This window comes from Siphateles boraxobius, unplaced genomic scaffold, assembly GCF_051911475.1.
Source record: "Siphateles boraxobius isolate OS27281-9 unplaced genomic scaffold, OSU_SipBor_1 47, whole genome shotgun sequence".
Classification (NCBI taxonomy): Eukaryota; Metazoa; Chordata; class Actinopteri; order Cypriniformes; family Leuciscidae; genus Siphateles; species Siphateles boraxobius.
In genome coordinates, this window is record NW_027509108.1 from 2,924,060 (window position 1) to 2,939,415 (window position 15,356).

At 38.7% G+C, this 15,356-nt stretch overlaps 2 protein-coding genes across 2 annotated transcripts in view; one reads left to right on the top strand and one right to left on the bottom strand.

Annotated features, from left to right (window-relative positions):
- Nucleotides 1-15,356, top strand: part of LOC143710510 (B-cell receptor CD22-like) — a 773,497-nt gene that overhangs the window by 376,426 nt on the left and 381,715 nt on the right. The window lies entirely within an intron of this gene.
- LOC143710494 (B-cell receptor CD22-like) lies at nt 68-15,162 on the bottom strand (the record flags this gene model as incomplete). Its single annotated transcript, XM_077201438.1, has 5 exons — nt 15,082-15,162; nt 1,195-1,261; nt 752-1,093; nt 405-653; nt 68-318 (listed from the first exon to the last, which is right to left on the bottom strand). Coding segments are annotated over exons 1-5 (990 nt in total), but the record flags the coding sequence as incomplete, so codon positions are not given.

Below are 15,356 nucleotides of genomic sequence, written 5' to 3' on the forward strand. Positions count from 1 at the left end.
GAGTAAAATATCTGAAATAATTCATTTGAATCACTTTAGAAAGAGTAATAAGTATATGAGCTGCTCTACCTTTAACAGTGACAGTTACAGCGTCTGATCTCTGAGATCCATGTTGATTGTGAGCCTGACAGTAGAAGCGTCCACTCTGTAGTGCACTGAAACTCTGTCCAGATCCAACAGCTGAGGTTTCATTCTCCTTAAACCAGCTGAAGTTCAGAGCAGGAGGGTTTGAGTCACTGATGCACTTCAGAGTCACTGAATCTCCCTCCACTATTACACCAGATCCACGCATCAACACTGAGACGTTTCTAGGTGCGTCTAAAAAGGACAAAAAATAAAAACCTTATTTATCCAATTCAAACATTATCTCCTAATTTTAAAAAGAAAAATGAATCTGTACTCACACGTGACATTGAGCTGAACATCAGGAGAGATGTGAGTGTGTCCGTCTACAGCACAGCGATATCTGCCTGAATCCTCTCTTCTGACTGACTGCAGCAGGAGTTCATTGTTTCTGTCTCTTCTCTCAGTTAATGGCTGTGAGTTTCTGTACCAGATGAATGTTGCTCTGTCAGTCAGAGCGCAGCTGCTTTTACATGTCAGACTGACTGAATCTCCCTCTGTCACTCTCTCAGGAGACTCCACCTGAAGATCTGAACACAACACACACATTATATCTAGTGCTGCTGACATACACTGATTATTATTCAACATAATGCACAGAAGAAGAGATAAACCTCATCAAACTCACCTGTGACAGTAAGATTCACTCCTGGTTCACCAAGCCATTTGTCTTTATCAGTGATGAATCTGAAATAGTACTTGTGTGAATCCTTCAGGGTCACATGACTCAGTCTGATGGTGCAGTTCTGCTGTTTATCTCCCAGATACTGAAGCCTCTGACTGTATTCAGTGTCCTTAGACAGATCTAGAAGCTCAACACCCCTTATTATTGGGCCTTTTGTCCAGAACACTTTCTCGATCTGATGTCCAGTAGGGTATTTATAAGTGCATCTCATTATCACTGTTGAGTCCTTTAGTGCACAGATGTGTGAAGGACTGTAACTCACACCCCAATCATCACTAGAAACCCCTGAAACACAGAATTGTTTGAACAATTTAACACCAGCATGTGCATAAAAAAATCAGTATCCAATTTATCTTGAGTGTTTCTGAAGTGTTGCATTGACTAACCGTGAATCATGAGAAGGACGATCAGAGGAAGAGGACGAGCCATTCTGAGTGATGTCACTATCAACACCTACAACAAATGTACATTGGCTTATTTTTTAACTTTAAGTGCCAGTTACATAAACATAGCCATTATGTTAACCCCCTGGGGTCGGATATCGCGCCGGCGCGATTGTCTCGCTTTTTTTCTTATCAGTGCAAATGAGACTCAAATAACTAGTCAAGTGTTATACATCATTAAAAACTGTTAAATGTCCTCTTTTATTTGTGTACACTAATAATAAAAACAAAAAGTTGTGTTTTTCATAAAATAAAGAAAAAAAACATGATGCGCGTTCTGTCTTCTCTCTCAATGTGAAGTTCATTCTGAAACGTGACAGAAAATGATCTGTAACTCAGCCAATACTTGTCACCCACACATGAAAGTAATTTCTTTACAAAGTTTGAAGTCTCCATTTTTAATGATATAAATCATATACAGTAAAAAACAAATATTCTCGTTTTAAGAAATCCGTATGAAAGCAACGGCATGTACAGTTGGGGTGGTGATGGCGCAATAGATAAGACACATGCCTTTGGTGTGAGAGACCCGGGTTTGAATCCACTGTGAGACACCAATGTGTCCCTGAGCAAGACACTTAACCCCTAGTTGCTCCAGAGCCGTGCGACCTCTGACAATATAGCAATTGTAAGTCGCTTTGGATAAAAGCGTCAGCTAAATGAATAAATGTAAACGTAAATGTACAGTTTCTCCAGCCCGAGCTCATTAACTCTAATGTGATCACACGCGCACGATCTGTTCACATGCAAATTATCCACGTGAAGAACCTCATCACCTCTAAACAAAGAATCAGCGACTTCAGTATTTCTCTGTTTTTCATGAGTTTGGAAGACTGTTTGTGCTGTGCTGTTAACCTTGGATTTACCTCAGAAAAACACGATTTGATTATGAGAACAATTTTTAAGGTAAGACACGTAATAGTAAGTGTGTTTTATTGTTGCATAAACTTTACATTGTAGCTACTAGTTAAACTGGTGCCAGACTAAAATGTTATGAAAAGAGTGTTTATGCTAATATGGTGAATATTTTAATGTTTATACCTGTGCTTACTGTTAAATACTGTGTTTGTGGAAATCTGCTCAAACGTAGATGTATAATGTAACAATAATGTTTCATAGTTTGGAGCGGCTCGATTGCTTCAGTAAACGTTCTCTGCATGCGCTGAGTTTGGGTCAGTCAGTCGCGTTGTGCGTTTGAAATGCAAAACACGCCAAACATTAGGCTTCATGTTTTTACTCATCTCATTTCATAACGAATAGAAACGTTTGAAGTAACATATGATAATCCATATATTTTTTTCTAGTGTAGTGTTATTGAAGTGTTAATTTTTAACGATTTATAGGCTGCCTGCTATACATATATGCCTACAAGGCACAACAAACTTGGTGTTTGTATATATTTTTACAAAATTTACAATATATATATATATATATATATATATATATATATATATACTGTCGTTCAAAAGTTTGGGGTCTGTAAGATTTTTAATGTTTTTAAAAGAAGTCACTTATGCTCACCAATACTGTATTTATTTGATTAAAAATACAAAACAAACCCAGTAATATTGTGAAATATTATTTCAATGTAAAACAGCTGTTTTCTATGTGAATATATAGAATAATATATATATGGTAAAATATTTTTTGTTATTTATTGTTATTTGTTATTTGTTATTACTAACGCGCCGTTAGTAATGTGAGCCTATAGGTGGGTCCACAACGCGCGTACACTCTGCTTATTAAACACACAGAGACATACAGCAGCACACAAACATGCCAAATATTAAAAATAAAAGGATTACAATGTAAAATATTATTATTGTATACATAAAGATATGGTGGAATGAATCCGGCTTGTCCCGTAGATGGTCTGAGCTTTAACCTCGCGCACGAGCAGATCTGTTTGCGTTCAGTCTTTCCACTATCAAATTCCGTCATGTAAATAGCGAATCCGCCATGGCACGAGCACAACTGGCATTTAAAGGGAATGGAAGATGAGACTCTGATTGGTTTATTGCATGTAAAGCCCAATACACACCCATCACTCTTTAAGAAAATAGTGACAACCAATTTAGACCAGGCGCCAACCATTTTTCCCATCGTTAAATTAAAAGTGGATTCGGACACGGCCACGGGCACTTGCGCCCTGCACTTTAGTGTGGTGTGGTTCAGTGAAGTCTGCAGCGGGAGAGAGAGACTGGAGACGAGCAGTGAGTAAGAAGGTCAAGTGCAAAATTACAAACATCCGTGTCTTGTTGCAGTAATTGGAATGGAGACTGGATAAAAGCCACTGGGAAACTGGGAGATTCTGAGAGAGAGTGGACTGAGGACTTGTGCACTGTGTCTGTTCCGAAACCCGGGAAAGGAAGAAGAAACACCGCTGTCGTCATGCAATCCTCGTCAGGTTCCCCATTTGCGGACGTTAAATCGCCTGCAGGACTCCATCAGGAACATCCCCAGGCGCTTATGGCAATGAGGGACGATCAGTAACGCTGTTTCCAAGCCCTCGTCCTGGTGCAGTAGGAGGACCGTGAGCTGTTCCGGAGCTGGGTTAACCGAGAGGTTCAGGTACCTCCTAGTTTACGATGGCCTGAAACGAGCCACCCTGCAATAGTTTCTTCATTGGTTGGCCCTGGGACAGCTGGCACAGATGGCTGTTGGAAGTGTTGTGAGATGCCCTAGTCTACAACTTTGCTATTGAACAGTCACCTTGTGTTTTGCTTTACCATTTAAGCTGTTATTCCCCTGATTGTTTGTTTTCTCTTTATTACTTAGTGACTGTAGGGAGGTGGGCACCATTTTATTTTGTAATCCCCTGTTTTCTCTTGATTTGTGATTAGGTAGGGAGTGAGCGTACATTTCTGTTATTTATTTGTTATATTGTTAGTAAGAATAATTAGTAAGTATTTAACTCCCAGGTAGAATCAAATTTTGTTTGTTATTTTGGTATTGCCCCCTTCTGAAGTCTTTGTTTCCCTCCTAAGTTGTACTTTCTAAGAAAACTGTTATATGTTAAGAGCCTTTGAATAAAGGTGTTAAAAAATAACCTTGTTGTTGTGGTGCTGTGGCATGGCCCAGATAAATGCTCTTAAAACTCTTAATTTTGTTATCTTCTGTTTATTAAAACCCCTAGACATTCGTAGGACGTAACACTGTCAAAAAGCACCATCCTTCAGACAAGATATTAAACCGAGGTCCTGACTCTCTGTAATCATTAAATTTCCATGTCTTTTGAAAAAAGAGTAGGGGTCTAACCCCGGCATCCTGGCCAATTTGCTCATTGGCCTCTGTCCATCATGGCCTCCTAATCATCCCCATATATACAGTTTGGCTTCATCACTCTGTCTCCTTCTCCACCAGTAAGCTGATGTGTTGTGGGCGTTCTGGCACAGTATGGCTGCCGTTGCATCATCCAAGTGGTGGTTGAGTGCAGAGAAAAGTGCTATATAAATGTAACAAACTATTTTTATTAACATCTCAGGCCACCTCAGATCACATCTTGCCCTTTCAGCTCACTGATGTAACATTTGCAGACGTGTTTTCGCCCCTGCCTGGTCGAACTTATTAAAAACCATGATGAGACAGAGCGGGGCATGGTGGTGTGCAGCCGGCCATATCATTTATCTGAACAAAAAAAAAGTTGGTTCAGGTGGACAGATGGACAGGATTCTCCGGCCGCATTCTGTGTATGCCGCTGCCTATCTAGAGGACAGTATTATCCACAGTAATGACTGGCAGCGACACATTACATATCTGTGTGCTGTTGGGAGATCTCGGACAGTGGCCGGCCTGATGGCCAATGCAAAGAAGTGTACGATTGGGCGTGTGTAGGTAATATATCTGGGCTTCCACTTGGGTCATGGGCATGTGTCCCACGTCCCAAAATTAGTAAGACAGCTGCAGTTGCAACCTTCCTGAGACTGGTGCTGGTCCTGGTGCTGTACATCGGTTGGAAAATATCGAAGAGAGAGATGAAGTACAGCACCATTGAGAAAGAGTGTCTGGCGATTAGATGGGCCATTCTCACCCTCCACAGTTATCTCCTGGGACGAGTATTCACCCTTCATTCAACGAGCAGTGAGTAAGAAGGTCAAGTGCATATGATAAACATCTGTGTCTTATTGCAGTAATTGGCATGGAGACAATGGAGAAAAGCAACTGGGAAAGTGGGATATTCTGAGAGAGTGGACTGAGGACTTGTGCGCTGTATCTGTTCCAAGCCCAGAGCAGACTTTATGCAACTTTGATCAACTGAGAAGTTTATGGAAGCTCAGAGAACACAGATTAAGACACTAGCTCAACATAAACCCCCTGTATCTTGACTATAGCGGCGCCACAGTCATTTTTGCACTGCTTGAGTACGAAACGGTCCAACGCCTTTCCCTGACACCTTTTGATTGACAGCAGCTTTCATTATATAGTCAGCCTGTATTAGACAGTTATCTGTTGTTAAAATATCAAAGTTGATTTTTATCGAGGTGTTTGTCACTAACATACAAAACAACTGCTAGAGTAAACATTTGTGCTATTAGACTTTTGATTTTAAACCATATAGTTACTGAGACACAGCCATGTGACAACTAGCCCCAACCAATCTCCCATAAATCCCCCACACTTAAGATATTTGACAGAACAGTTATAAAATCATGCTCTTACCCGTTTCACCAACAACCGTGACCAGTGACAGCACTACAAATGATCAGGCTGAAACCAGTATTGGTGTTTTCACACTGAATGACACGTGATTAACACCTTATATTTTCACATGAGCTTATGACACCTCAACTAGTGCAGATCGAGCAGAGAAAGAGTTTTACATTTTAACAACATTAGTCTATATGCATAAAAGTTAAACCGAGATAAACTTTACGTCGGTCTATAAAGATGCTTATGTAATAATGTTTTCAAACTTGGGAATATCTATATTTAATCAGTTGCATATAGATAGTAATGACAAGGAACCTGTTCTTAAGAAACATAGAAAATAATTGTTTTATAACTGTACTTTAATTTGCATATGTGACCGATCACGGAAAGTAGAGACACGAGTCGGTTCTGGGGCATTTTGAGTTGTTCATAGATTCTGAAAGTGTAGTCTCCAAGCTTTCCAACGATGTGTAACACATGGAGATCTGATAATATTTGGAGAAGTTGTGGCAATTTGAACGTAGGCTGTCAAAAAAGCTAAAAGGTTAGATAACGGCCTCTAAAGATTGTGCAGTTCTCACCTCTCTCTCCTCATTTACATCTCATTTAGATAAGCCATACCCCCTGTAAAGCCCCCCCCCCCCCCCCGTGCTTTACAGCTTTTTTTTCTTTCCTGAGCTAGCTAATAACAATAGGTAGGTATGGGAAGGTCTAAACAAGGACTAAACATGAGTAAAGTGTACGTGTTCTTAGAATGAACACACAACGACAAACTTTGATGTTTATGGAAACTCACCCCCAGGACCGACGAATGCACTTCTGCCGCTCTAGGCGAAAAACAATTGTGCTGCCCCTCTATTTGCAACGTATACCAGCAACAACACACAAAGACCAATATGCCATATACATATAACGCAAAACCAGCAACAACACACAAAGACCAATATGCCATACATTTAACGCAAAACCAGCAACAACACACAAAGACCAATATGCCATACATTTAACGCAAAACCAGCAACAACACACAAAGACCAATAAGCCATAGGCCAACATACTGTATAACGCAAATAGTGCGCAACGCGCGTGTGCCCAAAATGTCAACAATATTAAAGTTTATGCAGGAGGCAAAATGCCTGCTGGCATTTTTCTTTAAGCAGTTATGACAGGAATTTTTCCAAATAATCACATTTCACCTCCTCAAATTGCTGTTGCAAATCTCTTTACACCACTTTCTTATGTGTGTAAAACACACACAAATGAAATGTCCACAAGCACATTATATCATCAGCAGGTTCAGCATCTTAAATAACGACTAAAGAGCAAATGAAGCTTAACTTACGTTTCAGCGCGCACGGCGGGCCTTCATCGCAGCAAAGGTCTTAACTGCATCCTCTATTTCGATTCTCTGTGCCAGTTCAAGTTCTATGGAGATAGTTGCCAGTCCATTAAGTCTGTTCCCTGTTCACAAAACGTTCCCCATTCAAAGCAATCGGGACGTCACATATGAAACAGCCAGCCACCGCTGTCAGCGAGTCGTATGCCGCGTATGCCGAGCCCATACCTCCGGTTCAGTTTCCCGAGCCCACGAAGTGCAGCGATCGGAACCCGGAGGCCATTCTGCCCCTAGCTGTACATCTAAAAGCATGGGAAGCGATTCCAGGGATATCATTTACATTTATTCATTTAGCTGACACTTTTATCCAAAGCGACTTACAATTGCTATATATGTCAGAGGTCGCACGCCTGTGGAGCAACTAGGGGTTAAGTGTCTTGCTCAGGGACACAATGGTGTCTCACAGTGGATTCGAACCCGGGTCTCTCACACCAAAGGCATGTGTCTTATCACTGCGCCATCACCACCTATGCTATATCAGAATCGAAAGGGGCCATAGGACCGGTACCTCCTTCTCTGAGCGAGTCAGGCTTTTACAGCCGGTTCTATGGCCCCTTTGCACAACAGTTTCGCTATTTCAGTGCGGCTTGTCTAAGAAGTACTTCAAAACATTTTCGGTGTAACTGCCACGGTTCAGCTCGTCTGTGACAATCTTTGCGGCGTCCTTCTTCATTGAATTTTTCAGCATAATAAGTAGCCATGCGGTTCACTTGGAGGGCGGGGGCAAAAGCCGGCTTATCCAGTATGGAAATACACACAGACAATGACACCCCACGCCCCTACTGCTGGCTAGAATCTCCGAAAACAAGACGATTTCAACCTCAAAATATACGCTTTTAAATATACCAATACTGTTATCTCAAACATGCAGAGTCTACTTCATGATCTCAACTAACAGATTCTGCAAAAAGCGGAAATCACAAATTTTGAAAAAAAAAAAAACGGTTCTTTCTCATTTTGCTCGTAAGTTGTGCTGCCGACTTGTGTCTCTATTTTCCGTGATCGGTCACATATGTAGACCAATTATCCTAGTTTGTAAAACACTGGAAGGTATTGCAGTGGCAGTGACGTCAAAACACACATTTCATTGCCAGCATCGCCAACTGTGCATTTGATAAACCTCCAATTTACTGATTAATAGGAATCTGGAAGTTAAATAAAGAACTTTAAACACGTTGATGAAGCAGAATTGATTAATCTGAATGTTTTTATCATGATTCATATTACTTTTTTTAATCTGTCAGTTGCCTTGTCCTTCTTGAATGCATCACATGTCTGTAAACATGGTTAACATACTTGTTCCTCTTTTGTAGGTGAGAAAAGTAATGCATCAACTTTTGACAGCAGCATCACAGTGTGATCACGTGACCTGCATAAGCGATGAAGAAACACTGAGGGACGTCACACAAAAGAGGAAGAGGAAATCAGTCCTGTCAGAGTAACGCTTGAGGCCTTTTCACATACCAAATATCTCAGCTTTCTTAATGGAAGTCTTGCCTCCTAAATAAAAGATCTATTGTGAATTGTCTGGACAAACCTGAAATAGACACCTTTTTTGAGCATCAGAAACAACATTTATGTATCTTTATGGATCATGTAAAATTTTAATGCAGATTTGAACTACAGGTCCTTCTAAAAAATTAGCATATTGTGATAAAGTTAATTATTTTCCATAATGTAATGATAAACTTTAACTTTTCATATATTTTAGTTTCATTGCACACCAACTGAAATATTTCAGGTCTTTTATTGTTTTAATACTGATAAAAACAGCGGCAGAAGCGCCTGACCTGGGCTACAGAGAAGCAGCACTGGACTGTTGCTCAGTGGTCCAAAGTACTTTTTTCGGATGAAGGCAAATTTTGAATGTCATTCGGAAATCAAGGTGCCAGAGTCTGGAGGAAGACTGGGGAGAAGGAAATGCCAAAATGCCTGAAGTCCAGTGTCAAGTACCCACAGTCAGTGATGGAAAAATTTGCTTTCATCCGAAAAAAGTAGTTTGGACCACTGAGCAACAGTCCAGTGCTGCTTCTCTGTAGCCCAGGTCAGGCGCTTCTGCCGCTGTTTCTGGTTCAAAAGTGGCTTGACCTGGGGAATGCGGCACATGTAGCCCATTTCCTGCACACGCCTGTGCACGGTGGCTCTGGATGTTTCTACTCCAGACTCAGTCCACTGCTTCCGCAGGTCCCCCAAGGTCTGGAATCGGTCCTTCTCCACAATCTTCCTCAGGGTCCGGTCACCTCTTCTCGTTGTACAGCGTTTTTTGCCACACTTTTTCCTTCCCACAGACTTCTCACTGAGGTGCCTTGATACAGCACTCTGGGAACGGCCTATTTGTTCAGACATTTATTTCTTTGTCTTACCCTCTTGCTTGAGGGTGTCAATGATGGCCTTCTGGACAGCAGTCAGGTCGCCAGTCTTACCCATGATTGCGGTTTTGAGTAATGAAACAGGCTGGGAGTTTTTAAAAGCCTCAGGAATCTTTTGCAGGTGTTTAGAGTTAATTAGTTGATTCAGATGATTAGGTTAAAAGCTTGTTTAGAGACCCTTTTCATGATATGCTAATTTTTTGAGATAGGAATTTTGGGTTTTCATGAGCTGTATGCCAAAATCATCAGTATTAAAACAATAAAAGACCTGAAATATTTCAGTTGGTGTGCAATGAATCTAAAATATATGAAAGTTTAATTTTTATCATTACATTATGGAAAATAATGAAACTTTATCACAATATGCAAATTTTTTTTAAAAGGACCCTGTATGTTATTTAAATGTGACTTTGGCCAACAGTTTTTCAGGATATTTCGCCCTTCAAGCATATAGGAGTTGGTCTTGCATGAGCAAAAAATCTCCTGAAAGGGCTGGAAATAAACTATCTTTCCTTGAAATGGACTTTGATTATGTTCTAAAAGTTGGCATTGCAAGGATCCATGGGTACTAGTATTGACACTAGTAATTTATTGAATTCAAGATTAATTCAAAATGTTAAATATTTAAAGTGAATTTAATATTTAAACAGTTGTATTCCTACACAGAGCTTAAACATGTTTAAGTGACACAAATGACAACAAAAACTAATAAAGAAATAGCTTTAACCATGCATAAGCAAGTGTAATCAAACAAGTCACAATGCATAAAGCTCAATATATTTCAATGATGACATAATTTTTTTCGGCCACAAGCCTTTTATTTCCACTTATATCAATTGTCATATATTCCTGATTCTTTTCAAAACACTCCTGTCAATCAGGCTCCACCCACACAGTCGCAAGAAGACTGTAATGTTTTGGTGTGTGCCATCGTCCACTACAGCATATTCCTGTTAGTCTGAGACAAAAAAATGACAAAAATGAGATCCATTTATCAATTTTAACCATTTTGAAATGTTTAAACTGCACACTCATAGTCATTCTGCACAGGTGTCGAGAGAAGAACGACAGAGTAGGACATCTACCGTATTTTTCTGAAAGTAATATGACCCTGATTATAAGACCCCCCTTTCTCAACATGTACCTTTTGGAAAATAGGCTTTTTGAGGGCCAAATCTTGTCTTTTATAAAGAAAGTAATTTTATTTTCATATAAAAATAATTTATAATTTATGAAATTATTTTCATATTGCATATTTTCAATTTTCTAAAGTTCATAAAACAGGTGTTTGATCTGATCCAGGGGATATTATTGTTTTTAAAGCACTGAAAAAGACAGCAGCTTCTCCCTGAACATGGAGTTTAAGCACTTGGCAAGACTTGTCCTTGTTCCATTACGCCGCATCAAAGGGGACGCTTCGAAGAAGCCGACAGGCAAGTGTGTCATTATGTAGAAAAAAATGGAATGAGGGGCCTCGCTCGTGGGTATGGTTCAGCTCTTTGGCAATATCCAGTGGATGATGGCTCTGGTTATGGGAAGCCCCTCATTTCTCCCCTTGGCCACACACAGACACACTCACCCGCCAACATCCCCGAAGCGCCCGCCTTTAGGACCATAGCAATATTTTCTTTGACTGGCTCGCCATCTTTTAACATTACACTCTGACACAACATATTTCATGGCTGCTAAATGGGAGTTTGATGACTCCGCTGTGTTTATCATTCCTGGAGGGAACACTCATTTTACACATATTCAGCGCTCCCTGTTGTTGTGGGTGTAGTATTGTATTATTATATCCCTGGATATAAGACAAACCCTGTTTTTTCAGATGTATTTCCAAGAAAAAAAAAAACATTGTCTTATATTATAGACATTGTCATTGTCTAACATTGTCATATATATAGTATATAAATCATTCATGACTTAGCACCACAATCTCAAACAGTATGTAACAACAAGCGAGTAGGGGGAGGCTGCAGACCTGGAGCCGGTAGATATACGCCCCTGGCAGTTTTACGCCCCTATTGTTCCTGATGCGTCCAGTAGGGGGAGGCTGTACATTAGTATGAGCCTAGTCCTATATCATAACAGACCTTCTAGAAGTGACACGAATTGAGGTATTTTAAATAATTTGCTTAAGTTATTGTGGTTGATTGTATTGTAATGATGCAACATTTATTATTTATAAACGATTAGCTTCAATCGTTTCGATATCAATTCAAAAGATGGGTCTTGACGGTCAGGTTGATGTTCTGTCTGGCTCAAACTTAGCTAACCACATATAAGTTTAAAAGCTGCCCTATAGTCTTCTCTTTACCCGCTCAGTCTCACTCACTTTTAAAATTCATTTAATTTTTATTTTTATCCTGTCTGTCTTTAGCTTGCGTGACATGACATCTCCTGAGACCCTGCTTACTTGCATTTAAACATAGCCTACTCCACATGGTTTCTGGAGCAACATTAGAGTCGATATTGGAAATGTGTTATTTTTTTATTTTTTTTACAGTTTATTATGTGTACACAAAATACACATTTATAACAGGCATGCATGTATGTATGCATTTGTATGTATGGAAAGACTTATGAGTAAAGAGTTGAACTGCACACTCACTCAAATATTTTGTCATATAATACATACATACGTCATGCATGATAAAACCCACATTAAAAACTTTGGTCCCATATGGTTTAAATGTAGATTTTTTTTAGTTGTTTCTTATTCATGAGATTATCTAATTTTCTAATGTATATCATACTATACAGTTTTCTTAAAATAGCTTACTGATCTGGACTAAAATGTATGTGCACTTAATGTGTGTTTTATCATATTCTGTCTTTAGTTCTTTTTAACTTGTATCTCATAAAGGTGTGTGTTTGCTTTAGCTACTTAAGAAAATTAAAATATCTCTCTATAAACTTTTATAAACTATAAACACCCATCTCTTTTTTCTCTCTGCAAACGAGAAGAGTGGCAAGCCATAGGAGAGTCATCTACAGGAGTCATCGTATACATGCTGTTAATAAATAACCCTTTTTTGTGAACAACAATATTGTCTCTTTCTTTTAAATGGCCCTTGGAATTTTAGAAAAGGGTTAAACTGTGTTTGTCTTCATTAAATGCTATGTAGGACAGTGTACTGTAGCTGTATGATGATTAATTGTGAACAGTACAGCAGATATTTCATTGAGGATCCATATGATTACACGGTACTGTATGTGTAATGAGCTATATGGTTAATACCTAAATGTAACTTTATATAAATTCACAACAACATATATCAGTCAGTCTCCTGTATAGAAAAACAGTTTAAAAACAATTCATTCTACAGTAGATCATACTGTATATCATTACTTTGTCCATCTGATCCAACTATGTGTATTAATATTTTTTAAATTTACAAAAACAAATAGTCTTCAGTAGGCTGAGTGAAGAGAGAAGCCCAACTGAACATCTGGATGTTGTGCAGATAATTCCACTGTCTATAACGTTCATTAAAATGAACAAATACCTAAAAATTAGTAAAAGTCTATAGACGGGACGGTTATTAATGTGTTAGTTTCCAGCGTTGATTTCGCCGTATCCTTCTCCCCCTACTGGACGCATCAGGAACAACAGGGGCGTAAAACTGCCAGAGGCGTATATCTACCGGCTCCAGGTCTGCAGCCTCCCCTTATAGCAATAAGCAGATCAGGCTCAAGGTTAACAAGAGCTTCCTCTAGAGGGGACTGTTGTGTTAAGTTTCAGTCTACGACATTTGGACATAACTGCTTTTCAGTAAATGCCGCTGGCATGTGGAATTCCTTACCACTGAGTGTCAGAGAATGCAGTACATTAAAAAAAAAATAAAGGTAGTGTGAAAATATGGTTGAAGGACAATCAGGTTTGTAGTCACTGAGTTATGAGACACTGAATGTGGTCGGTTTGTTTTTTACTGTGTGTATGGTAAAATTCTTGTAATGACAGATTGTTTATTTCTGTATTTGGATTATTGATGTTGTGTTTATTATGGTTTTGGGAGGTTTGGTATATTTGGTATATATATATATAATTTTTTTTATTGTATTATTTTGCACCTGCCCAGTGACTGCAGATGGGAATTAGCTTTTAGCTAAATCTGGTACAGTACATATATTGTGCATTGTCCCTGTTAAATAAATTAATTAAATAAATAAAAATTCAGAACAATACGGTAATAGCACAAGACAAATCTCTATTGACTGACAATGAGAAGAGCTGGACACTTACGGTAAGGTTCTCGTAATTTGTTACATTCTCATACAGAGGAAAGTTCATTTTAGGAGCGTTTGTGCAAGGATGAACAGCCTTAATGGAAGAGAGCATGAGATCAAGGAGAAAGGGGAAAACAAAACTAGTTATTGTAATAGTACTTGTGTTCATCATTCAGTGTCAAGTCAAGTCACCCTTTATTTTTATAGCGCTTTTTACAATACAGGTTGTTTCAAAGCAGCTTTACAGTGATAACAGGAAAATAATGCAACAAAAAACCCAGCATATGATTATTAGCATATGAATCTCAACAATGGTCACAATAAACAAACTAGTGACAAACAGATTAACTCTGAACATCACAAAACAAGCTACTTAAGTCATAACAAAACAATAGCAAAATAAAAGCAAACAGAAAAAAACAATGAAAATTACAAGACAATTCAGCTGCATAATTTATTCATGCTGTAATGCATGATGTGAGCCATGGATGTGTTTTGATTGGTGGCTCCCATCATGCACTGCAATATGAAGCATGTATGTGATTGTAAAAAACCTTCAAATTAGTAAAGCACTACTGGAATTAGCTACTGTAATTAAAGCAAAACTAAAGCAACTAAAGCAAACACTGACACTGATCACCATAACGGTGACGTGAAACGAAACATTCCATAAAACATTACTATCTAAACTTCTGTTATATATAAATAAGACCGTGTGTAGATGTATGACAGAAATAAAGTCAAACTGGTAATAATACGTGCAATAATGTGTAATGGCTCGAAGTCAGTAGTTCTCTTTCCTTCAATGATTCTGTTTATTAACATCAGGTATCTTCAATAATGCTCAATCATCACTTCATTAATCACTTAATTATCTCATTAACTTCAACACTGCTTCAGTGTTCATTTTAACACCCTGTAGTGTGGACACATATGTACACTGGGGAGGTTAAATTTAACACTGGGGATTTTGCTGTGTGGAAAATTTTCATACAGAGACGATTCCAGTTCGGGGTTACAATCATTACAATCATTACAATAAAATTATTGAGCAGTCTTTACGAATGAAGGTAAAAGTAAAAACAGGAGTGTGTTATTTAAATTTCCATATACTTTGTCAACATTGAGCGTTTAATTCCTTTTGGCTAAAAGTGAAGAGAGTTTAGTCTTGTAGGAAACACTTACCGTTATATTCTCATACACAGGATCACTCAATTCAACATCATAAGCGTTGCGTCTGTCACGATCAGGTCTGGAATGATTCATCTTTACCTTTAAAGAAAAAAACAGAATAAATGGAAAATAAATAAAGTCTATAAACAACTCACTAAAGTCACTGCTACATTCAGACTTTCAAACTTTTAGATAACAATACATTTACCTGATCAGTAAACTACTGATCATTTTTCTCACCTGAGACTCTTGTTTGTCATTTCTCTTTTTCATCCACCTTTAAAGAC